General features: G+C 35.8%; 2 protein-coding genes across 3 annotated transcripts in view; one reads left to right on the top strand and one right to left on the bottom strand.

Annotated features, from left to right (window-relative positions):
* The window catches only part of LOC115216808 (proteasome subunit beta type-2), an 87,679-nt gene extending 64,196 nt beyond the window's left edge, over nt 1-23,483 (bottom strand). Inside the window, exon 1 of the mRNA XM_029786389.2 lies at nt 23,303-23,483. Within this exon, the coding sequence (XP_029642249.1) occupies nt 23,303-23,393 (91 nt within the window). The 5' untranslated portion in view covers nt 23,394-23,483. The remainder of the gene's footprint in view (nt 1-23,302) is intronic.
* Nucleotides 23,484-24,102: 619 nt separating this feature from the next.
* LOC115216807 (microtubule-associated protein RP/EB family member 1) overlaps nt 24,103-26,297 on the top strand; it is a 35,339-nt gene continuing 33,144 nt past the window's right edge. For both annotated transcript variants that reach the window (XM_029786387.2, XM_029786388.1), the window contains exon 1: nt 24,103-24,260. The gene's annotated coding sequence lies outside the window, so the exon portion shown is untranslated. The remainder of the gene's footprint in view (nt 24,261-26,297) is intronic.

Raw genomic sequence — 26,297 nt, 5'->3', positions numbered from 1 at the left:
GTTTATGTAGAATAAAGTGTTCAGTTCAGAAACAACAAATTTCTTTAACTTCAACCTACAAGCAGAGAGCCCAATACTTTCTCCATTCACCTGTATGAATCCCAGAGAATCATTGTTATTTCTGCTGTAGTTTTTAGCCCTGAGTCAGCTCTGATGTGGCCAACTTACTTATATTCAAAGATAAGACCATGCCACCTTTTCATATACAATTATCAAATGTATCTTACTACATTATCCAATGTATCTTTCTCTAAAATATTGGGGTGTAGTTTTAGGGAGATACAGTTGCTACTTCTTTCAAGTTGAGTTTACACAGAGGCTCCCTCAATGGTTATACTAATAATAGGCCAAAGACATAATGATTTTGTCTATCTCATAGAAATAACACTATCATTACTCTGCTATCTTTAGTCTATCCATACATAGATTATCTAGACAACCTGATCTACCTGTAAAATTAATGTTTTGCTCTACTAGCTACAAAGGTACCCTAGTTTCACCAACTTCAAACAGATCTGACAATAAAACAGGTAGCACTTGATGAGTAGAGAGTTGAAGCAACAGACACATCTCTTCACCCCATTGCATCATAGAGCAGAAGTGATGCTGAAAAATTCAATCAATACCAAACATCAAAAAGAACCAGTACAAAAATACAGACAAATCAATACAGAAAAAGCTGATTTAATTGCTGAGTAAAAGAAAATAATTCTAATTTTAAAATATATAAAATAATGAAATAGAACAACTCCAAAACTCAATATTGTTGGCACAAAGATTAGAAACAGTTTAACATATAAAAAGAAAAAAATTTTTAAATGCTATTCCTAAATAGTGAATTAATCCTAAATTATCTTTTCACTACCATAATGTCTATCTGGCAATGAACACTACCATCATTGGAAATAGTTTCCTTGAATCATTCCTTCATTATTCAATAAACCACAAGTATTCACAAACAAATACTCATAACTAAATTCTTCTCATATTAAGCAGATGAGAAGCAAATTTCTTTCTGAAAAGAATGATCGTCTATAACATAACTTTACTAGAAAGGCACAGTAGCACCAAATTTTATTATGAAGTATGTTGAATTGTCTTGCTTAGTGATGCCAACAAAATGCTTAGCAGTGGCACTTAAAGTCATAACCCAAGAAGTGAGAAGTTGATAATTTACAGACATCAAATAGTAGCTACTATCTCATGCAAAAAGACCAAGAATGAATTACTGTTCAGTAATTCAAGATAATTTCAAATTTATACAGAAAATTATCCATATCATATATTGTTGTTATCTTGGATGCTAAGCACTAAGTTAGTCTTGATAAAGCAAATCTATAATCAAAAATGTTCCAGCCTTATTCCTTTATATATCCAGAGTTATAGTGTCCAAAGTGTTCCTTTTTTAAAGACAGATACAGTTTGAGGAAGATGTAGCTGTTATATCTAAAAAGGTTGAACAACTGCATACAGCTCCCACTGGATCATTTACTGTTGCTGATGTTACGCATGTAATATATTGCATGCTGTGTATATTAGTGTTTATTTTGATGCACATCAAAAACAAAATGTATGTTCAGCACTCATGGGCATACATATGTGTATCCATTGGGGCACAAATGCATATAGATTTGTAATTATTGATTTTGATACACAGATGTACTCAGAACAATTGGTTTTTAAATCTGAGTAAAGTATTTTGTTGCTGTTTAGTCCAAACCTATGATCAACATCATACCAGTTGTGACCATCCTATCTTCTTGTATATCCAGAACTATGCTGCCTAATGTCATTTTTTTTTTCTCCTTCTTTTTAAGATGTTAGAGACTTCTTAACAGTGACATGGCTGCAATTTTTAGTAGGTTCATGATTTTAGATGTACAATTTATAGCCATTACAGCAAAGGCAAGCAGGCATAATCATATTGCCTATGGACACAAGAAAACAGCATTAGTAGGCATGAATTCATGACTATGGAATCGAGTAAATCAGCTCTTTAACATCAGTTGCTATATTTTTATATTCACCCCAGTTTACCAACTCACTATGTAATTAAGAACTTTAGAAACTTTGCATATCTATTTTCCTCAAAAGAGCAACAGGTTGGGTAGTTTGTGCAAGTATAGATGTCGGCATATCATTGCAGCATCAACTACTTAAACACTTGAATATCTGCTCTTTCCTATTATTAAACAGTTAATTGTAAAATAACTTTTGACATCAGGTAAATTAACAAGCAAAACAATAGGGAAACAACTAATGCAAGATTTGAAATAAAAACCATATGATGATCAGCAGGCCAGGTTGTTACCCTCGCATACATATAAGTTTGTAATACACACACACACAGTGTTTGGGCTAAATTTAACAGTATGCATAAAAGGAATAGAAAACACAATATCCCATCTCAAAATAAAGTATTTAAAAAAATTAAAACATATCAACTAGATTATAGCCGGGAGATGACCATTTGCACAAAGTATCCACCCACCCTCAGCATCCACCACAACCTTAAAATGAGTCCAGAACCTGACACATGCATTCCTCACTGTGTCCCTAGGAAGATCTTCAAACACCTCCTTCATCTTGGCCACCAGCTCAGCCTTCATATTGCAGGCAAAGTGGTTGGTATTTTTCTCAACCACACCCCATACATAGTAATCCATGGGATAACAATTGGAGGAATTAGGAAGCCAGAAACTTGGGGCTGGAGAAGTCATTGTGACTCTTTCCAAAAGCATGGCAAGGAGCTGAATCCTGCTGCCATACATATGGTCTTCTAGCAACAACCCTCTCCAGACAGCAATTGACCACAGTCTCCAGCAGCTTCACATAGCCATCTGAATTGTGGAGATGAATTCTGGCATGCAAATGCAGAACACCTGCTGTGTCTTTTTCTACTGGCCACAAGTTTATGTCAAGTAACTCTAAAATAAAAATTCTATATACCAGTGCAAAATTACTTCTGGTAATGAAGTATTTTTTTTATATAGGCAGTTCATCTTCTCAATTATCCAAAAGAATTTCTAATCATTACTTTACATTTAGGTATAGGAATAAACGTAACAGTACAGGGCTTGAATTAATTTGGCATCTAAAAGACCACAATAAACAATTTAATTTAGATTGGTTGATTCTTTCAATTTCAATACCTTATGATAAAGGCAAGGAATTCTGAACTATCTTTTATTCTTTTTCTAAAAATCCCCTTGTAAACACTGTTATAGCGTGTGCATACCGATGTAAACATTGGAAGAAACACACCTTTAGTTCATATAAGTGATATTTATCATTATATATAATTTAAACAATTTTTTTCTTACATTTGACATTCACTAGATATATCTTTTTCTAAGACTATAGGGTTTTATTTAATATACAAATCATTATATACTTCTCATTTATTTGGTTTCTTCTTTCATCTACCCACCTCTCTTTCTATAGGCTATCTTTGACGTTATATCCTCATACGTTTTTTAAAACAAACTTAATAGTGTTCAGTTAATCACTATACATATCCATCATTTTCTGTTAAAATGTCTTATTGACGAGTTTCATTTCTTCATTTCCCTGAAGAGAAGATTACATTGTTTTACACCATTTTATTCCTTTGAAATAATACCAGTGATATCTTCGAAATATGTGTCGGAAGTAAAAGAATTTGAATAACACCTGCATTTAACTCCATTTACTTGGTTATATATATTATACAAAATATTTCACATAAACCCAGAGTTTCTACCTTTAAAAACAAGGGGTTACAACCTTTTTACTTGTGTGATTTTTTGCTACCCTAGTAACTATTTATCTATTTCTTCCGTGTTAATTGTTAACAAGGGAAAAATACACACATCTATTTATATATGTATATATATACACACACACACACATCTATATATATACACATACACACACTTTCATTTCTTTTGTGTGTGTGTGTGTGTGTGTATGTGTGTTGTATAGAAAGTACAACAGTGTTCAAGTTAATAATCTTTTTATTAAAGATAGTATGCATCCTTAATTTTCTATTAAAAAAACACTGTGCGGTGATTCTTTAGAAATTTTGGCAACAGCGAATACCAGAACATAAAATCCTGTTGACACAGCAGAGCTGATATTGCTCCATGTATACATGGGTGCTTCTTTCAATGAACTTGCACGAAATTCTGCACATACATACATATGCAAACATACTAACCTATGTGTATGCATACATAGAGAGAGATAACATGAAACAAAGATAGATGGCGAGATAAATACACATACACGTCTATATAATTCATAAAATGAGATAAGTTTGTGAGAGTCAGACAAAGAAGAAAACAAGAGGGAAAAGCAATAGACACAAACTAAGTAAACATAAACACATTTCTGAATCTTAGCACTGAACACACATAAAGACAGATAAAGAGCAAGAGGTAAAAAAGAGATAAAAACATTGAGAGAGCAGGAGACACAGACACAAGCATACACATTAATACATAACCTATGCACACATACACACACACACACAGATAAACACACAGACGCAAGAATGTTGCTAATATGATGTTGAATCAACTGTAGTTGCTAAGAGTTTGTTGTTGACGTTTTTGTTCATCCCAATGTCAAACCTGGGCACTCAGATTTGGTACTGAAGACATTCTCAAACTACTTAAAATAACAGCTGAATCTTTCCCAATTTACACTTTGACATATACATACACACACACACACACACATATATATATACATATATGTGTGTCTACTCACACATGCAGACATATAATCATAAAGTCTCCTATAAACGCTTCAGAATGTTGAGCAAAGGTGTACTGCAAAGGTAAATCAGTTAATACAGTAATTGGTTTCAAAGTCAAAACAAAGAGCACAAGGCAAAAAGAAAAGAAAAACAGCATAAATGGATTCAGCAAAGTTATGAATGGTGAATGTGAAATGCTATAATACAGGAGATGAACTGACAAGACACAGATATATGAATGGTATAGAATAAACATTAATGCACAAACACACACACACAAGGATATAGATTCCTATTAGCAGTATAAGAAAGCATTGGTTTATTATATTTGTAACTCTACAGTTTTTGCACCATGGAAGACATTTTGCAAAACTCCTTTTACTCAACTTTTTATTTATAAAAAAATTCTTAATAGCACACATTGTAAACTGAAGTTGTACAAATATATAATGACTACACATGAACATATACACATGCCTGTGTATATATCAGATATGAACACTTGTTGAGACCCCCTTCGGTCATGACTGACCGTGGGATTGCACCTAGAAAGTGACCCTCCCAAGCACAAGTCCGGGCAAGGTTGTTTATGGAAGACCAGCATACCGGCCTCCCCTCTCCACGCCACCAGTATTTATCCAAGGGAAAGGCAAAGGCCGATAGAGCTTGGCACCTGTGACGTCGCAACTCATTTCTATAGATGAGTGAACTGGAGCAATGTGAAATAAAGTGTCTTGCTCAAGAACACAACACACAGCCTGGTCCGGGATTCAAACTCACAACCTCACAATTGTAAGCTCAACGCTAACCACTGAGCCATGCGCCTTCACTGAACACTTGTAGAGAGACTGATATAAGGAAATAAATATATATATATATATATAAGGAGCTTGATCCTCATGGAGGGCTCAGGATGATTAGTGATATGCAGTTCTCAAGACCCATCCAACTTGGTGAAGCTAAGTTTTGGGAGCACTGTGTGTTTGTATATTTATATATGCATATCAAGTCCCTTTTCCTCAAAACACCCCACTAATGATCATCTCTCCAACTGCAGCTTTTACTTGACTTTACTATTCTTTATCACTACCTTAAACCACTTAACTTGATATCCATCCTTCATACTAAATACTATCTTCTGTAGCAACATTTTACTTTGCTCATCCCACCCACTGAACCACCAAATTATCTCTCTTTTTCTAACTCTCCCCATGCTCTATACCTTCTTCTTTCCCTCCACTCTTGCAACCTACCCAATCACACATCTCTCTCATCCTTCCTGTCTACATTATCATTATTACAATTCTGCTAATCATCATCCCAATGTATTATTGGTCACCTCCTATCTCTTATTCCCATCCCACTATTCACTACATCCACCCCTCAACCTTATTCAATCCCAGCAGTTGTCACCTACTCTTCCCAACCTCTCCTACTTATCATCCCCCAACACTTGTTCTTCATTCATTATATACACCTCCTCACTCTTTCATCATCTCTCCCTCTTCCATACATTCTTGCAAACTCTATCTACACTCCCTTTTTTTCTACTTCTACTTACCTTGTACCTCAAAGGTTCAAACAGACACCTCATCACTACTAAATTTTATCTTTTCCAAACTCCACTCCAATACTGACACTCTCTTCTTCTGAAATGTGAGTAGCCAAGTAGCTTTCTACAGTAAGAAACCTGTTCTGCTCTGGTTCCTCCTCTCATACTTTAACTTCTTGTCTCCCAGCAGTACTCTTCTCAAGAGCCCATAGTCCTATAAGCTGCATGGTAACCCCACTAGAGCTAGTGACAAAAAAAAAAAAAAAAGCACTGACACCAAAGTAGACATTGGAGTACAATGCAGTCCTTGGACTATCAGATCCTGTCAAATGATACAATACATGCCTGCATGGAACATGAACATGAAATAACGATGATGATAGACACACGCATGTACATATAAATCTACACACAAATATTGCATACACATCTGTACATATAAAGCTCAGGTGAGGCCCACAGTGGAGTACTGCTACTTCACAAACATCCTGGACCACATTCAGAAAAGGACCATCAAATTGAATGGTATTAAACCACTCACTGACATGCTCCAGCCTCTATCCCACAGGTGAGCTGTCACTTATCCCCGCCTTATATAATGCTACTATAACAGTCTCTTAGGAGAAAGTTCATAACACCTTCACTCAGGCATTCTTAATACTCATCTCTCCTAATTACATCAAATTTTTATGTACAACACCCGAGGCCTTGCACAAATTGCTTTGTCCCTTCCTTCTCAGAATACCATTCCTTTGCAACTCTCTCCCTACTCACATCTTTCCCCACAGGTGTTGACTAGTAATAGTTCAAGCAGAACATTAATGTCTTCAAAAGACTGGTCCCAGAGGTCTTACAAAGGCCAAAGGCACTGCTCTCTCCTCTGCACCAAGCAAGTAAGGGAAAACACATGCATACAATGGTTTTTCCTTTGTCTTGTGAAATAGTTGGTGATCTCACTAGTACCAGTGCCAAAGAAGAAAACACCTAGTACACTCTGAAAAGTGGTACAGCATCCAACTGTACAAAACAATACCAAAGCAGATATTGTAGTTTGTTGCATCCTGTCAAACCGTGCAACTCCCCCACCCACACTCACACACAAATATGTGTATGTTTACATGTGAAAACATGTATGTATATGGAATGGCATTGAGATGTAAAACCTCTGCCAAAAAAAATGCAGATTGACAAATCAGATTGAAACACCAACAACAATAAAATGATTGACACTTACACTGTGGGGGATAGAGTATCTATCACAGTGGGGGGTAGTCAGGTGTAAACAACTTCCAACAATCATCAAGCAATTACACCACAACTCTCTTGCTTCCACCGACAACAGCTTCCTTTCATTCTACAAGTTTTAGGTCTGCCACTGTCAATGACAGCACAGTTAGAAGTAGGGCTGGTGATGTAGCTAAGATACTAGAGCGGAAGTGAGAGGTTGTGGGATGTGTAGAAAGTGTTACTGGGAGGGGATTTAGTCAAATTTTTCACAGTCAGAGAGCACAGAATACAAGTTCTTCTGAGCAGATAACAGCTTCGATATTGCTCATGAAGGTTTTCTCATAATACAGAAAAAAAAAAAAAAAAAAGCAATTGAGTACATAATGTAATTAAGTAGCTGGGATAAATGTTAAAAAATTCAATTATTAATTAGAGGTAACATGACAACATCCATTATCTTTATTTATGTCCCATCATTAGGATTAATGGAGGATTAAATGGACTGGTTTTATGACGCACTTGTGCAAACAACTAAAAAAAACTGGTGACAGCATCATCATCTTCAACATAAAAAAAATATCACCATAGATATTGCAGTGTGTACAGAACCAATGATTACAATATAAGAAATGAAGGAAAAATGAGGCTCAGTTTTTACAATACTATATTTCCCATCATCTCATCTTCTTCACCTACTGAACCCTGAGAGGGTCGGGGGGTGGGGGGCAGAGTCCTTAAGCATGGCTTTCCATCATGTCCTGTTAGAAGCAACCAATCCCTCATTGATCCAGCTGGATCCCCAAGCAAGACCAACAGAGCTCAAGGATGCTATCTAACCATCTTGCTCGTGGTCTACTCCTGGGTCTCCTGCCAGATTGGTTTTGACCCGTAAAACCTGACCACCGATTCTTTTCCAAGACATTCTTGGAATGGCCATAGAATCAGAGCTGTAATCCCTCCACTTAGAGAAATAGTGAGTCTACCTGGAGTGCCTCAAGTGAATGTATAACAGTTGGTGGTAAGAAAGAGAAGTTCAAAATGTGATCTCAATTTGCTACAAAAGATTTATCAATTCAACAAGGGAGCTGCTATGTGGTGGCTCAACTTGCTAGACATAACTGTCAAAATTTTCTTCATATCCTACTATCTGCAAAAAATAGAAAGACACACTGGATAATGTGGTTCATATATTTGAAAAGATATGATGGTATGTTCAATCAGAGCTGAACCTCGGTTCTCTTTGTGCAAAAGGCAGACTGCATGAAGTATGTATAAAGAGTACGATGCTTCACAGTAATGAACTATAGATAACAGGATTAAAAATAGGAGCAGTGTCATAAGATATGAGCTTAACATTTGGTGACTAAGCTTTGTTTCCTGGTCATACTTGTTCCTGTTCTGTTATGTTGTCAAATCCTACACCACTAAGTCAATAAGCTGAACATTATTTAATGGATACTTCTTATCATAAAATGTCAGTTAACTATTTCACTAACGTAAGAGACAGATATGTACTTTTCTTATTAGACACACATGGAAAAGTTGTAGCCAGGGATTAGAATCAATATTCAACAAGCGTTGCACTGAGTTTCCAACCAAACTAGACCTGTTAAATTTAGACTACAGCATGGTAACGCACAACACTGCAAGCCATGGAAACTTATAGTGCATTTTCTTTTTTAATTGCAGTGCTAGGCCCAATTCTTCCTACAAACCTAGAAAAATGAAGAACTCAATCTAGTGTTTCCCCGAGAAATTATTGCTTCATCTGCAGGATTGCCAGATATCAGAGCTAACTTAGAGGTAGGTTTCATACCATGCTAGATATAAAAGAAATTACATACATATATAAATGTGAACATAATATACATGTTGTTGTTGACTCCAGGTCAACTTCAGTCATGCAGGTGATCAAAGACATTCCAGCTGTGATTATGTGGACACAGCATGGTCAAATAGCTATGAAGTTTGCTCTGCAAACAGGAAGATTTAAGTTCAATCCCATTGCATGGTAGAATCTTGGACAAGTGCTTTTAAGTTTTTAACAATACCTCAAGCCAAACTAAGCTTTGTAAGTGAAATCTGGGAGACAAAAAACTGTGCAGAAGCTCATCTAATAGATTATACTTGTATTCAATGGCACAGTCTTGTCTCACTGGTTCAAATTGATTCTGCCTGAGAGTTACATAGAGTACACGTCTATGGAATATTCAGCCACTTAAACATTAATTCAATGAAAAGGTAATTCAGATGATCAAACAACTAAATCTGCATTGTGACTGTACTGTTGATCCAATGAGAACCTCCACGTGATCAACTGACCTGTTAAAATCTCTCAGGATTCAGACATTGGCCCGCAGTTAGCTGGAACAAAGCCTTCAAAGGTTTGACCCATCAAACAACTCCAGTGCTTATTTTTAGCAAACTCTATTTATCAAATGGATACATTACATGTATACACCAAAACAGTCACTGTGTGTGTGTGAGAGAGAGAATTTATAGTTGTATGTATGTGTAATGGGCTTCCGTCACATTTTCCATTAACAAAATTCTACTTATAAGGTATTAGATAACTTGAAGCTAGACACTTGCCAAACGAGATACTGTGCAGTGGAATTGCACCCAGAACCACGTGGTTCTGAAGACATTTTCACCATGTAGCAATACCTGCCTCATGTTAAGTACTTTTGCTTTTAAACAGGAAAACAGCAACACAAATAGTTTTTGTAGCAAGGATATCACATTTTCAAGCACACACACACAAACACAGTTGTTTCAATTTACAAATGAGAGAACAAAAGTAATGTATATGTTTATCTGAGGCTGAAATGAAAAGTGAAGACATCTTAATTTCATCTATTCAGGACATCAACACATTTCATTTGCTTACTTGCTGTAACCTCTCACCTTTTCTACAGACACACACACTCCCCCCTCACACACACTTTGTCTTTTTTCTTTCCCAGAATGCAGTTCTTCATTTCTGCTCCTACCTGTTATTTTACACTTTGACTTTGAGTTGTCTTCAATAACACACTACTTTCCATGACACTCTGCTATTTCTCAATTCAAAACTATTGTTCAAGCACTATCTTTGCTAATTATAATTACTCCAGTATTGCTTTTGTGCATATTTGTCTAGTGTTACTTTATTTACACCAAAAAAATGCTTTTCTTTTCTCCAGTCACAAAAGCTTAAGTATTTTTCCATGTGAGAGAGTATCACTCCCTAACAACCCTTTTTGGTCTTGTTGATCCCACTAGGATTAGGTGTTAAAACTGCAGCAACCTTAGAAGAGAAATGATGAAGAGAATTTTGTTTTTTGTTATATTTGTTGTATACATTTTTATTGTTAGTGCCCAATATCTTCCATTTACGATGCCAATGCACACAGCCACACATGTGAGTGTACATACATATATACATCTTCTATGCTACTACTATGGGTCAGACAGTTCTGCAAGAACTACATTGAGCTTCAATGCTTTGGCATGGCTTCTATGACTGGATGCTCTCCTAATACCAAGCACTTGCCAGAATATATTAGGTGATTTTTTTTTTATGGTACAACACTAGTGAGACTGCTTTACACAGATATACACTCACATATAATATAGGTGCCACTTAAGCATGTAGTCTACATGGCAAAAGTTTATCTCATGTAATATGAATACAAATATTCCATGTTAGCATGATATCAGAAAAAATTGATATTTTACATAAATTCTTGAAATCATTTCCTCTTTTCAATTACTTGACTTTGAAGTAGGAAAGACATACTTTGCAGCACTGGCTCATGTCTTTGCCCAGCTGGAATTATTGTCCAATGTATACATACAATGAAGATTTCAGAATTTCTTCAGCAAAAAGTGGGTCTTTTCAACCAAAGATAAACAATAACTAAAAACCAAAAATCAATACCAACTTTACCAACAGGATAGAATATTATGTTCCTGTTCACTCTTTTATTCTTTTTTTTTTCAGTCATTGGACAGCAGCCACACAAGGGTATCACCTTCAAATTGACCCTAGTACTTATTTTAAGTCTGGACTTATTCTATTGGTCTCTTTTGCTGAACCACGAATTTACAAGGATGTAAATAAATAAACCAACTCTGGATGTCAGGCATTGTGGGGAACAAACACAAAGACGCACGTGTGCACACACACACACACACACACACACACAATGGGCTTCCACATAGTTTCCCTCTACCAAATTCACTCACAATGCATTGATTGGTACAGAGATATAGAAGACACTTGCTCATTGTGCAATAGAACTGAACCCAAAACCACTGAGATGTGAAACAAACTTAACTACTAAAGAGGTTTAACTTGCTCTAATTACTGATTATAATGTAAAGAAACATGAAACAACCTGTACAGAAGTTTGGTGATCATACAAGAATGACAAGCGAAAGAAAATTCAAATAAATATATTCTAAGCCTTGACTTTTAAGGGTTAATCTTAGACCTAGTTTCATGACATTAAACAAATGAGGTACAAAGTTTATGACAATTTATCATAGATTACATTCCCAGATGATCAGTTACCTAACCATCTCACTCTCCATGTGCTACTCCTACAGATCCCAGGAAATATGGACCAACAAGCCATCTTGTTCCACACCTTAGTTATTGGGTTAGTCTTTCTGAAGCCATCAAGTGAAGTTGTTGAATATCTATCTTCTCTCCCTCTCATCCTTGACTTCTCTCTTTCAGTTTCCCCTGTTTCTTCATTCATGATCCTTCAGACTTTATGGAATGCATGCAACTCAGTAAATTACGTAAAATTAAATGTACAACTCAAATACACATACACAACAAAACACCTTCAATAGATTTGAAATTGGAATTTTTGAACCAATAATCAAAGCCACATCCATGTAAACTATAACTGAATTACTTACATACAGTAACAATCTTAAAATTATTCAATAGCTTTAGCTGTAGCCATAGTTATTAACTTGAGAAAATCCAAAACCTACATGTAGCTGATGCTGAACTTGTCCACTTAAAATGTCTGAGGAAAATAAGAAATTCACAGATAACTAAAGATGACCAATTTAATTATTGTTCCTGGTACCAACTTTACCCTCCTCTCTACAGAATTACCATTTCAGACTTTGTCAATCACAAGATGCAAACTAAACTTAGCAAGGCATAGCTGTGTGGTAAGAAGCTTGCTTTCCAACCACATGGTTCCAGTTCCAGTCCCAGTCCCACTGCAATGTACCTTGGGCAAGTGTCTTCTATTATAGCCTTGGGCTGACCAAAGTCATATGAGTGGATTTGTAAATGAAAACTGAAAAGAAGCCTGTTGTGTGTGTATGAGAGAGTCTTTGAGTCTGCATTTGCCCACCACCACCACCTGACAACTGGTGTCGGTGTTTACATCCCTGTAACTTAGCAGTTTGGCAAAAGAGACCAATAGAATAAGTATCAGGCTCAAAAAAGTACTAGGAGCAATTCATTTGACCAAAAAAATTCTTCAAGGTGGCACTCCAGCATGGCCACAGTCAACTGATTGAAACAAGTAAAAGATAAAAGATATATAAAAACATCATGCCAAAGCATTCCCATTTCCAGTGCAGTCTTATCTTTATGCTAAATTCTTGTCTAAAACATGGATGATTATCATCAACATGTTTTATCATCATCAGGCCAAATTTGAACAGTTGTCTGTCTGTTTCACTATATTTACCTTGGCTGGTCTCTTCCTTCCTGGCATAATCACTCATGGCATTTTTTTCACTTGGCACACATTGTCTATTTTTATTTTAAATCCAAATCACTTCTCAAGCTTAAAACATCAACTAATGCCTTTACTGTCCAACCATTAAAACTAGTCAATATTTCAAAGTTCTATCACACAGCCAATGAATCAAACATAGCTTCTAATCTTCTTCAGCTGCAAGAGATTCACTGTCCATGTAGCTGAATTTAAATGATGTAAAACATTGTGTGTGTGAGTGTGTGGGTATAGCCATCTATGTATTATACTTAATGTTATATACCCTGTTGATAGGCCAGTTACCACAGTTTTTGTCCTGAAATAACATCTGTTATGGACATGCTGTGTTAAAACACAAACATCACAGGGATGAAAATTTATCCCAGCAGCAGCCAAGAGAGTGCCAGATGCATTTCAGCCTTTTTAATGGTGTGTACTTGCAGCCAGCCACATACACAGATGAAAATTCCTCATCTCTGATATAATGAAAATTGACTAAAACATTCACTGATGTTGCAAATAGCTGCCTGGCTGATAAAAAATTTGGTATATGCAACTGAGGCAGTATTTAATTAAACTAGCCTTCTATGCCTCATACTTAATGTTTACACACTGTCGGTAGGACAATTACTGCAGTATTTATACTGAGATAACATCACTTAAGGATTTGTAGTGTTCAAAACAATAAATGTCAGAGACGAAAATTTATCCCAGCAGCAACCAGTGAGAGAGCCAGATACATTTTGGCCTTTTTAACAATGCATACTCTCACCTTTATAAGCTGTTTACAATGGTCACAATCACCAGACTATTAAAACACGTTGACAACCAATAGCCGAGAGAGCAAGTAGGTTTCCGTAAGAACTACAGTATGATAGATCACATATTCAGTCTAACAGAGCTCATAGAATGAGCAAACAAATACAAGGATGAGAATTCATCATTTGTACTTTGTCAATCTTGTACACTATTATTACATATAAACAGAGGAAGCATGCTTTCTTCATTTTTTTCTAAAATATTCACAAAATCTCTACATTCAAGATTTAAATCAGTTACATCTCACAGACAAAATGACAAAGGACTGCAATGATTGGTCACACACTATGTGGAAGAAGACCTGCCTGGTAGTCCAAGATTGACAAAATGCACATCAAAATTGTGTGTGTGTATACAGACATACACACACATTATATATATGAGAGAGAAGGAAGCTTGCTTCTCAACCACATAGTTCCAGGTTCGGTCCCACTACGTGGCACCTTGGGCAAGTGTTTTCTAGTATAGCCTCAGGCCGACCAAAGCCTTGTGAGTAGATTTGGTAGACGGAAACTGAAAGAAGCCCATCGTATATGTATGTATATATTCATGTGTGCGTGTTTATGTCTCTGTTTGTCACCCCACCATCGCTTGACAACTGATGTTGGTGTGTTTATGTCCCTGTAACTTAGTGCTTCTGTAGAAGAGACCGATAGAATAAGCACCGGGCTTACAAAGAACAAGTTCAAGGGTTGATTTCTTTGACTAAAAGGCAGTGCTCCAGTGTGGCCACAGTCAACTGACTGAAACAAGTAAAAGAATATATACATAAAAACACACACACACACGTGCAGACACTGCTATAATAGGTGCAAGTATAGTTTCAGGTTCAGTCTCATTGTACGGACCTTAGGAAGTGTCTTGTGCTACAGTTCTGAGCTAACCAAAGCTTTGAGTAGATTTGGTAGAGAGCAACTGAAAAAGTTTGTTGTATAAATGTGTACATATGTATGTGTGTGTGTATGCACATGTGTTAATGTTTGTTCAGATACCACCAGCTAAAAGCAGTGGCATTTGTTATTTATCCTAACAAATCAGCCACTAGTTTTGCACTTTCAAAGATGTATGAAATAAAGTGATTTTTTAGTTGAAAAATATATAGGCATGGCTTAACAACAGGAAGGGCATCTGGCTGTAAAACAATGACTCTAAAATAACACATACATGCATGGAAAATGGATGAAATCACAAGGATCCATGGATTGGTTCAAATATTCCACACAAACATGAAAAGTGTCATTTAGATTGATGGCTTTGGGAGGCCAATGCAAGCAAATGGTTTCATTGGAGGCTGGAGCTGAGAAGATATTTAAAAAGAAAAGCATAGTCAAAGAAAACAGCACCAAGACAAGATCAATAGATAGTGCTTTTAAACGCAGCCACTGCAGCCAGGATTGTTACCAACCCTAACCCTAACTGTCACCAACATTTGAGCCTCCACGAACACAGCAGATACTGTTCTGCCAAGAACAAAACAAGACTTTTCAAGTGCAGATCCATGGTCCTATAAGACTAAATAATGTCCAAACCACAATACCCTCATATATACATCATTGTTCTAAAATTCAGACAGAGTTCATGCATATATGTGTATATATATATATACATATATATACTCATACATATGGTGTACCCCGTTATTCGTGGTTCAACATACGCAGAACTAATAATTATTTGCGGAAACCACCACATATTCACAGAATCGTAGATATTGTCCACGATTTTTTATGGCATTTTTCATGGCAATATATACTTTTTCACACTTTTTAAGGCTAAATTATTAATAACATACTGTATTTGCCGGTTTACTGGATGCCCTTTTACAATTGAACATCCCACTGATTAGAATCGCCACGCATCACGTCACTTGATTTGTTTTCAGATATAAGTACTCTGTATCTTGTATTTCTTATTCCTGCTTTCAATCAAAGCTTGCTAATTAGTATAGTGACATCTATCTATATTTCACATATACACACTCTCTCTCTCCCCCTCTCGCTGTATTTGTCTCTCAACAACCTCTCATTGTAGTGAAACTATATATATACACACACACACACACACAGTGTATCGCACCAGTATTACTTGGGCTAGTGATGGCAGATGAAATATATATATACAACACGAGACTGAATGTTAAGTTTATACTAGTGCTTTTTTTTAAATCATTGCTACTTTTGATCATACACATTCTTTAGATAATTTTTAAGGTCATGTGCCAATATAGCCTCACTGAAATTACGTTGCTTGCTGCCCCCCACCCTCTTATTATTATAGTATAGATTACTGTATCTAGTGGCAATACAAACGAAATTTTTAAAAATCTTTGCTCAATCTCCCATTGGTGGTATGCACATATTAAACACAATGAAGATTTTTTTTTCTTTTTGGAAAAACTGATCCAATAGCTATGTCCAGTATTTTGTTGAGTGCTGTGTTTTTTACAGCATGTTATTAAAGCCCTAAGATGCCACCCAAAAGACCCTACACCTTGTCAGGCTTCTGGCAGTGAACCTAAGCACCAGAAAAAGGTTATGACATTCCATGAGAAGGCACAACTGCTGGATATGTTCCAGTAAGGTAAAAGTTATGTTGCAGTAGGTCGCTATTATGTTGGCAATGAAAGCTCCATATGCACGAGGCTGTCAACAATGCGGTGAAACTGGCAAAGGTACTTGGAGGCGAAGGTTTTGATGACATCATAGAAGATGAGGTCAATGACTTCATTGATGCCCACTCTGAAACCCTGACAGATGAAGATTTGTTGGAGTTAATGAAATCTGCCAGCAAAGAGGAGGATGAGGTGGACCTGACAATCAAATGTCTGTCCAACTTTTTAAGGACAACAAAGGAATTGCAAGGGAATACGGAAGCATGGGATCCTTATATGGTTTGGTCTCTCCAATCTAAAACTGCCATTGATGCTGCCATGCAGACATAAAAACTCTCCTCACCACCATGAAGAAACAACAGCAACTTCCCATCACAAATGTTCCTCAAGCCCACCAAGAAAGCCTTGCATGAAGATATATCCCCCAAAACACCTGATGAAGAGGTGTCACCTGAAGAGCTTTAAATCTTCTTTGCTGTGAAGTCATTACCTTCATTATTTTCATCATCATCGTCTTAAATCAATATCATTCTTTATTGGTGAGTAACCATACATTTTACTTGTTTTTATTAAATTATTATTAAATATCATATATATATTTACATTATATTTTGACATTTATAGGCATTTTTATGGACGAAGTCCAATCTTCGCAGTTTTTCACTATTCGTGGATGCTCTAGAAACATAACCCCTGTGAATACCAAGTGACTACTGTATACACGCACACATAATGAAAAATGTATTATGTCAGAAAGAAGTTGGTGGACGTAGAAGGAATGAGTTATAAAAAACTGTATAAAGATATCGCAGAGAAAAGTATTAGAAGAGCTCAGAAATTTGCACATTGTAAATAAATATTTGTATGTAGAGGTACCAAATTCATAATTTATTTTCCAAAACAAGCATGTGGAAGTTGTTTAGATAGCTCCTTCCTACAGCAAAATATTCTTCTGTAGATGGTAGAGGAACTTTTTCTAACTAGGTAGGTTGAGACATAGAATGTGTCTCACATAGAGATGCAACATCTGGTCCTATGATCAAAGGCAATCCTGCTGTGACCAGCCATCTTTTTTTCCAGGCACAGTGTATCTAGAACAATATTATTAATCTGTTCTACCCATTTTTAAGTTAGCAGAATGTGATTTGAGGAAAGTCTAAGTATTTTAACGTCTCATACTTGCTTCTTTATTCAAATACTACAATTGAACCTGTATATTGCACAAATGTAATTCTTTTTTTCCCCAAATAAATTGCACTTCATTTTCAAGATTCCAATGAAGCTGTAGGATGTTATTCAGGCACTCAACTATAAGTCCACTACATCTTATAGCAGAAACAGCTGTAAGCTAATGAAGTTCATAACATAACCATTGTTTTTTTTCTGTCATCTTTTTTTCTTATTACTACTCTATACTCGTGGAGGCGCAATGGCCCAGTGTAAAGGGCAGCAGATTCACGGTTGTAGGATCGCGGTTTCAATACCCAGACCAGGTATTGTGAATGTTTATTGAGCAAAAACACCTAAAGCTCCATGAAGCTCTAGCTACAACTTTCTCTCACTCTTTCTCCTGTTGGCCTGCTCGCTTAGCCAGCAGGGTGGCGTCATTTGAAGGCTAAAACAATGCGAAGCGCATTGTGACCAGCGATGTCTAGCAACATCTGATAGCCTGGTCGGTCATGGTGATCATGGTAACTACTCTATACTCATCAAACACTTTGCTCTGAAAGGTATATGTAATAAATATTAGCAATAGAAGTAGTATTAACACTGAATGACAATCTTTATAACCTACATAATGTAGATGTATAGTTAGAATGTCATATTACTGTGATATTCGACTTGAGAGATTGTCTCATATAGATATAAAGAGCTAAGACATACAGGTATACAGGTATATCATTAGCAGATGGTGTTCTCACATTACACCCTTGTTAAGTAAGATATAAAGATTGCCAATCAGAATAATACTGCTTCTATTGTTAATATTAATTTTTTGAAGAGACTACCAGCTATTTGTGACATCAGTGACTGAACAGTCATCGTTTTTCTATATATCATTGGCAGTGGGATTTGGCTGGCATGCAGATTTTTGCGTTGAGTTGTTGATTTGGTTGGACAATAGCGTTGTTGTTGTGAGCAGTGGGTTATTGTACCTTGAATTTTTGAAACTGTTATATTGTTGGAATTTTGTAAATTACTGTTGAATTTCTTTCTTTCTTCCCCATTTTTGGGTGAAGATATGGAAGCTGGCAGTTACACTGCTGTAGTAGGCAAAAGCCTGTCAGCCAACATACTGCAACTGAAAGAAGTGAAGTTAGAAGACAAAAATTTTAAAAAGTTTAATGGACTGTTTGAGAAGAAGGGGAATTGCCTCCAGTTAACGCCACCTGTCGATGCTTTACAAAAAGTCGTGAAGAATCGTGCATTGAACGTTGAAACTAAACGTGTGGAAGTAGCAGAGATTGAAGCCATTGAAAGAAATACAGCACAGTGGAAGTGCGCTTTGTGAACAAAGAAGAAGCAAAAATGTACTCCATTGTGCCTTTGAGAACAGCCAAGTGGATGACACTTAATAATGGTGATAATTTACAATATGAATGTGGAAACTGAGAAAAAGATTGCAAAGGTGAGGAATTTAATAAGAGTAAGAATGGATGAAGAGGTGTTTGGTCATGAGGAAAGAGCAGTACTGTTGGAGAGAGAGCGAGTCAAGAAATTGACAGAATTGTTTGGAACAAGAATAAGGAAAACTGGACTGTACTTTCAGTATGGCACTACCGAATGGTATCAAGTTTGATGACTTGACGAATTACATGCGAGATATGTAAAATCGTAAAAAGACTGATGAAATTATGATTTATTAGAACAGTAAAATGGAACTGTTTGCTTTGGGGAGCTCGTAAGCCATTGCATTTTTTCATTCATTAATTCATTACATTCACAAGTCATACGCTTCATTTTATGTACCCCACGTTTTGTGTTGTCTGTCCTCATGGTGTCCTCTATTTGTTCAGGCTTTATGCCAATAATAAAATATGCAGTGAGTGGATGCCTGCTACAGATGAAGCATATGTTCTAGCAGTTGTACCACCCATGCTAGACAATTCTTGTCTACTAACAATATGCCAATGATTCTTAGCACTTTACAACTATATGAGAGGGTCACTCAAGGTGAATATTGCAGTAATACAGCATTCTAACAATACCCTATCCACATTAAGTAGAATATAAAGCTTGCCATATATATGTATGTATGTATATACGACATGGTCCCTCGCTCGCTTATGTGGTGGTCGATGCAGAAGCCAAGGATAGATAAGTGGTTGGTGAGAGCTGTACAACCAATGTACAAGTATGCTGTCAGTAAGGTGAAAGTCAGTAAACAGTATAGCAATGAATTCAGTACACAAGTAGGAGTTCACAAAGGACTGGTTCACAGCCCCCTCTTGTTCATCATAATCCTCCAGGCCATAAGATAGGAATTTGAGACAGGTTGCCCTTGGGAGCTCTATGCTGAATCACTACCAGAACTAGAAGCAAGGTCTGGAATCAAAGGGCTTCAGAAGTAATTTAGCAAAGACCAAAGTAGGAAAACAGACAAATCACAAATCCCCCCAGGAAGATGGCCCTGTTCAATATGTAGAAAAGATATAGGTAAAAGTACATAAGGTGTACCCAGTGCAAGCTAAAGACACATAAGAGGTGCAGCACTCTCAGAGGAAGGTTAACAGAGAAAGAAGTCTTTATATGAGGTAGATGTGAAGGCACAATAAACACTAGGAATGCACAAAGAATAGACTTCAGATGGGTATTTAGAAGTAAATAGCTTCCGTTACCTAGGTGACCAAGTCAGCAGTAGAGGACACTCAGAGCATAGCTATTAGAAGAAGAACAGGCTGGGCAAAGTTCAGAGAGCTTCTACCTTTGTTGGTAACAAAGGGCCTCTCCCTCAAAGTGAAAGGCAGATTGCATGATGCTTGTGTGCAAACAGGCATACTACAAGGCAGTGAAACGGGCTGTGACAAAAGAGGACATGCGAAGGTTTGAAAGAAATGAAGCTAGTATGCTTCGCAGCATGTGCAATGTCAGTGTGCATTTACAACAGTGTATCTTGAGAGAAAAATTGGGTATAAGAAGCATCAGATGTAATGTGCAAGAGAGAAGATTGTTCTGATATGGTCATGTCATGCATATGAACGAGGACAACTGCATAAAGAACGGCCAATCTCTAACTCTAGAGGTAGATCCAGGAAGACATGTAATAAGGTGGTGAAATATCTTCAGATGTTGAGTCTCATGGAGGTGAATACAGGGTACCAAAATTTTTGGCAATTATGAAATCATTAGCATGGCTAGTGCCAGTAACACGTAAATGGCACCCAGTATACTCTGTGGAGTGACTGGTGTTACAAAGGGTATCCAGCTGTAGAAACCAAACCAAAACAGATTGGAGCCTGGTGCAGCTTTCCAGTTTACCAGTTCAAGTCAAACTGTCTAACCCATGCCAGCACAGAAAATAGACACTAAATTATGATAATACATATATTCTTTTTCTCTTTTACTTGTTTCATTCATTAGATTGGCCATGCTGAGGCACTGCCTTCAAGAATTTTTAGTTGAATATATCAACCCCAGTACTTACTTTTTTTTAAAGTTTGGTACTTATTCTATTGCTCTCTTTTGCCAAACCCCTAAGTTACAGAGATATAAACACACTAACACCAGTTGTCAAGTAGTGGTGGGAGACAAACACAGACACACACACATGACAGGCTTCTTTCAGTTTCAACCTACCAAATCCACTCACAAGGCTTTGGTTGACCCAAGTCTATAGAAGACAGTTGCCCACAGTGCCAAGCAGTGAGACTGAACCCGAACCATATGGTTGAGAAGCAAGTTTCTTACCACACAGCCATAATATATATATACATATATCACAATCTGAGGTTATCATCTAGCCATTAACTATCAGGCAATGTGCTGTATTAAATAATATTTCAGCAAATCCAGTTACATTCTCTGTATATCAGATTCCACATCCAGTTGAAACCTCCTTTTCTCATATTATCACCATTTCTTTTCAATGTTTAATCATTTACTACAGAGAATAAATCCTTTATCAATTGAATATTCTAAATACCTTTTCTTTCATAGAGATAACGTTTTTCTGCAATAAGGCAGAGATATAATTGAAAGACTGGAGGAAATACCCAGGAACATGCTCGGCATAAAAACTAAATGGCATGATCTTACAAAATACTTAATGCTGTGAAGCAAGAAACGTCAATTAAAATTACCCGTAATGATGAGATCAAATCATTAGCTAATTATGACCAAGAACTCTGACCAAAAAACACAGGGGAGGTAATTCTTCCTCACCTTTTAACTTCTGTATTTCATGCTGGCATGGGTTGGATGGGTTGACAAGGGTCTCTAATGTTTGCTTTGGCAAGGGTTTCTACAACTGGATGCCCTTTCTAACGCCAATCACTTTATAGAATGTACTAGGTGCTTTTTGTGTGCGTGTTTGTGACACCAGTACTAGAAATGTCACCAAGACCACTAAGCACGAGTTGATGAGTAGTATTGAGGGAGACTGCTTTGGGTCAGGTGTAGGAAGGTTAAAATAGGAAAGAGGAGCAGAAATAATCGTCGTGCTGTAGAAAATTTACGTCTGGTACGGAAAGAATGGTAGAAAAAATGGTGGAGTTGAAGTTCTAGAGTGTACTCTCAAGATACAAGGTGGATAGAAAATGATAGAGAATCGGGGATGGCTGGGTTGCTGGATGGGTTTGCGAGAGATTGAAAGGAGAGTGATACAGTAGTGATGGGAACAGAAGTGAAAGCGGTGAATCGTAAAAAGCATGGGCGAGGGTAAGTCTCAGTTTGGAGGAATGCAAGGAAACTAAAAGTGGGTCGTAGAAAAAGAAGCGATAGGTGATAATATATACGAAAAAAGATAATTAATCTAAAATTAAAATGTGGGTAATGCAGTAAGATTTTGATAGCGCAAGACCCAATTGACTTCATTTTGTTCTTAAAATGTATCTATCCATTTCACTAAAAGAATTGAAAGTTAAATCGATATTGGCGGTTTTGATCGACTCGCCACTTCGCCGGGTGATTTCTTCAGATAGCGTAGAAAGAAAGTCAATTTTGTAAAGAGATTATGAGTCCATTCATCTAGCTACTATACTCCTACTTATTGGCGATCTTTTTAATAAGAGATGGACGAAAATCAATATCACTGATTCTATCAAACTCCTAGATGATGAATGAGACATAGGCAAACTTTCATCCAATATTTTAATATAATTCAAAAGAATTATATTAAAATATTCGATGAAAGTTTATATCGAAGATTCATTTTTAAATTAAAATTTAACAAACATTGTGAATTTTGAAGAAGGAAAAGCAGCAAACTTTACCAATCAAGAAGTCATACATATATTTGGATTAAATAATGTGAAAGAAATACATACTCGCAAAGAATATACATACATACATATATGCATGCTATATATATATATATATATATATATATATAGGCATGCTACATGCACGAGTAACTTTAATTATTTACATGTAAAGGGCAGAGAAAAAAAACATACCTTTCTTCATGGCAACGATAGACCTTGATGATACTGTATCAGACGCAACAAGAACATAATCTTTTCCTTTAATTCCAATTAAATATTCCATTTTATCAAATAATGTTGAAGATATGAAAGATTATTATTTACACGCAGCTATGAACAAGCATAAAATGTTAACTTCCGTTTAAGACCGCAGCAAATGATGTTGCTTTCCTTTTAAATGTTTGTACTTTCTTTGATTTCTGCCGGTTAAAAAGTTAACTATTGGAAATATTCATATTTTTTCATCTTGTTTTACAATATAATTCTTTTCCTTTTTTTTTCTATAATTCTACAAATTAAAATATTGCAAGACTTGGACAAAACAGCAAACTAAAAAACAAAAATTGAAAACAACATGCAGAATTTTGTGATTTTTTTTTAAAACAAAATATTTTTCCTTTCAAAAGAAAGTATCTAGTTCGTCTCCAGGACAAAAAAAAAATAAGTGCTTTCTCATAATTTTTTAACTTTTAATCAGGAAATTAAATGACTGAATTCTTTGAAAAAAAAATTAAAAGACAAGAGAGCAAGATTTAGACTTTCTTTTCATTTATAATTTTAAAAAAGCGTTATCTTTTTCCCTCCCCATCTTCTGCACTTTCTTCCGGAATGAATGGACAAAAACTAAAACATAAATCTGAATTTTGCTTTAAATTTTTTATTCTTAATCATAAAAATAAATATATTCGATTTTTCGAAAGTGCGAAATAATATATTTATGATGTATAATTATATATGTTCCGACATTATTCGAGAATGACGATAAAAATTCCTTTCACCACCGACATCGTCATCATCACTGGCATCATACACATGAACTCCCACCACCACCACTACAGTCATTCAGCAGTATAACACGTGACTGATAGCATTCGAATCTACTCAACAGTCAGACAGAGACGTTACTAGAAGCTACCTTCCCACCATTTAGGTAAGACTTTTACCCTTTATTCCCTCCAATTCTATACAAATTCACCTCAGTTGCCTTTTATGTTTTCGCTTCATTTAGTAATCTACATTCATTAAAAAGTCTTGAATAAAAACATTTATGATATTTCTTCCTCTCTCTATGTAAATAATTTCTCCCCCCCCCCCCTCCAGATATGATTAATTAGATGACATTAATAACAGATAGATTATGAGAATTATCTGTTATCAGTTGTACTTTTGTATGTAAATCGTCAGTCTCGGAGATATCTTCTCCGTTTCAGGAATTACAGTGGATGCTGTCAAGACGTCATTACAATGTGACAGGATAACTGTTCTGAGAAACGTCTCTCTCATATTCCCTTGTTAATTTACGTTTGACTAAAAAAAAAAATCTAATAGATTATAAAGCGATCAACAATTATTAATTAACTGGAAATTTATTATTAATATGAATTAATCCATTTTTATTTTCATGTTGATAGTTTGTAAGCTATCTCAATTCAAAAAAAAAAAAAATTTCTAAATATATCTCTATTCAGATTCTAACGATTTTTTTTTTTTTTGTCTATCATTTGAACAAACCATTTCGTCCAACAAGAAACAAGTGGTTTGCTTCGATTTAAAGAGCTTTCAGTTGAAGATTGCGCAGTATTGTGTGTCTATCAGCTTTTTATTCGGTTGTAATAGTTTCATCGAATATTCCAGATGTATTGCGATATAATGACGTACATTATATGTATGTGTATCCCCTCTCGTTCTCTCTCTCTATATATATAAATATATAGTTATGTATCTGTGTAGTGTATACTTACATAAGTTTTCTGCCCTGCCAGAATATACGAAATTGTATTATATCGACATGAATATAGATATATATAAATTTGTTTTTACTGATGTATTTTTTGACAAGGCGACATTGCTAGACATTCTTCAAAATGTATTACGATCGTTTTGAATCAATGCCGGTATATTGCTTGTACTAATTCCTTAAACATCTCAGGGATGGTGAAAGTCATGGTCGACTCGGGCGAGATTTCAACATGAGAGAGTGAGATTAAGGCTTAGCTATTTTAAAAAGTATTTAGAAACGGTTTTCAGTAAAACTGCTTGGATGACCATCATGTTTTTTTGTGAAACTTAAGCGGATTTTTAATTGACAATTTTTTTAAATGCTCTGCAAGAAAGAATGTTGTATTGTGGCTAACGTGCTTTTAAGATCGTTCACGACTTAATGTGGATCGAAACAGGTTCGCCGCCTTGGTCAGTTTTGAGTCGTTACATGTAAAATCAGTATTAATATTTGTGATGCCTTAAAAGGTTAAAATGCTGAACTAATAACGTTAACGGATATTACTCAATTCTGAATTCAAATCTGTCTCGTGTCGAAGTACCAGTTCTATACACACAGAATTTGAGTTAACTAAATCCACTGCTCTACGAGGTTTAAATTGAAAAACTACATACGTGTATATATATATATATATTATATATATATATATATAAATAAATAAATGATTGCTAGCATGCTCTCTCTACATTAATTAAATCTGTATTGCTATCAACTAAAATGACACTAGTTTTCAGTTCTACCAATAACCAGTTATATACTTTTTAGTCACACAGGTGTATATAATGTGTAGTGTAAGCGCGCGCACACATCTATATATATAATATAGTTTGAGGTATGCATGTGTGCATGTATAGATTGTGTAGACATGTATATGTATAGGTGTATTTATATGTCTATCGTTTTATAGAAAGAAATGTGTTAAGAACGTATTTCTTTCATATCTTATGTCAGTTGCTTTGCTACTATCTCTCATCCGAATACTCTTCCGTTTTTTTTTTTTTTTTGCTCTTTTACATCGCATCGATTTTATTCTAATATTATTAAAAACGAAATTCCTTAACTCAAAATTTGAGAGATGCATTTTAAATACTTTTTTTTTTTCTTTTTACTCTTTCTCTCCACCTCTTTTCATCTATTTCTTTCTGGCGTAAGACGTTAATAGTTCGATAACATGTTATAATAGAGGAA

Source organism: Octopus sinensis, linkage group LG10, assembly GCF_006345805.1.
Source record: "Octopus sinensis linkage group LG10, ASM634580v1, whole genome shotgun sequence".
Taxonomy (NCBI): Eukaryota; Metazoa; Mollusca; class Cephalopoda; order Octopoda; family Octopodidae; genus Octopus; species Octopus sinensis.
This window is presented reverse-complemented; position numbering and strand designations above follow the sequence as displayed.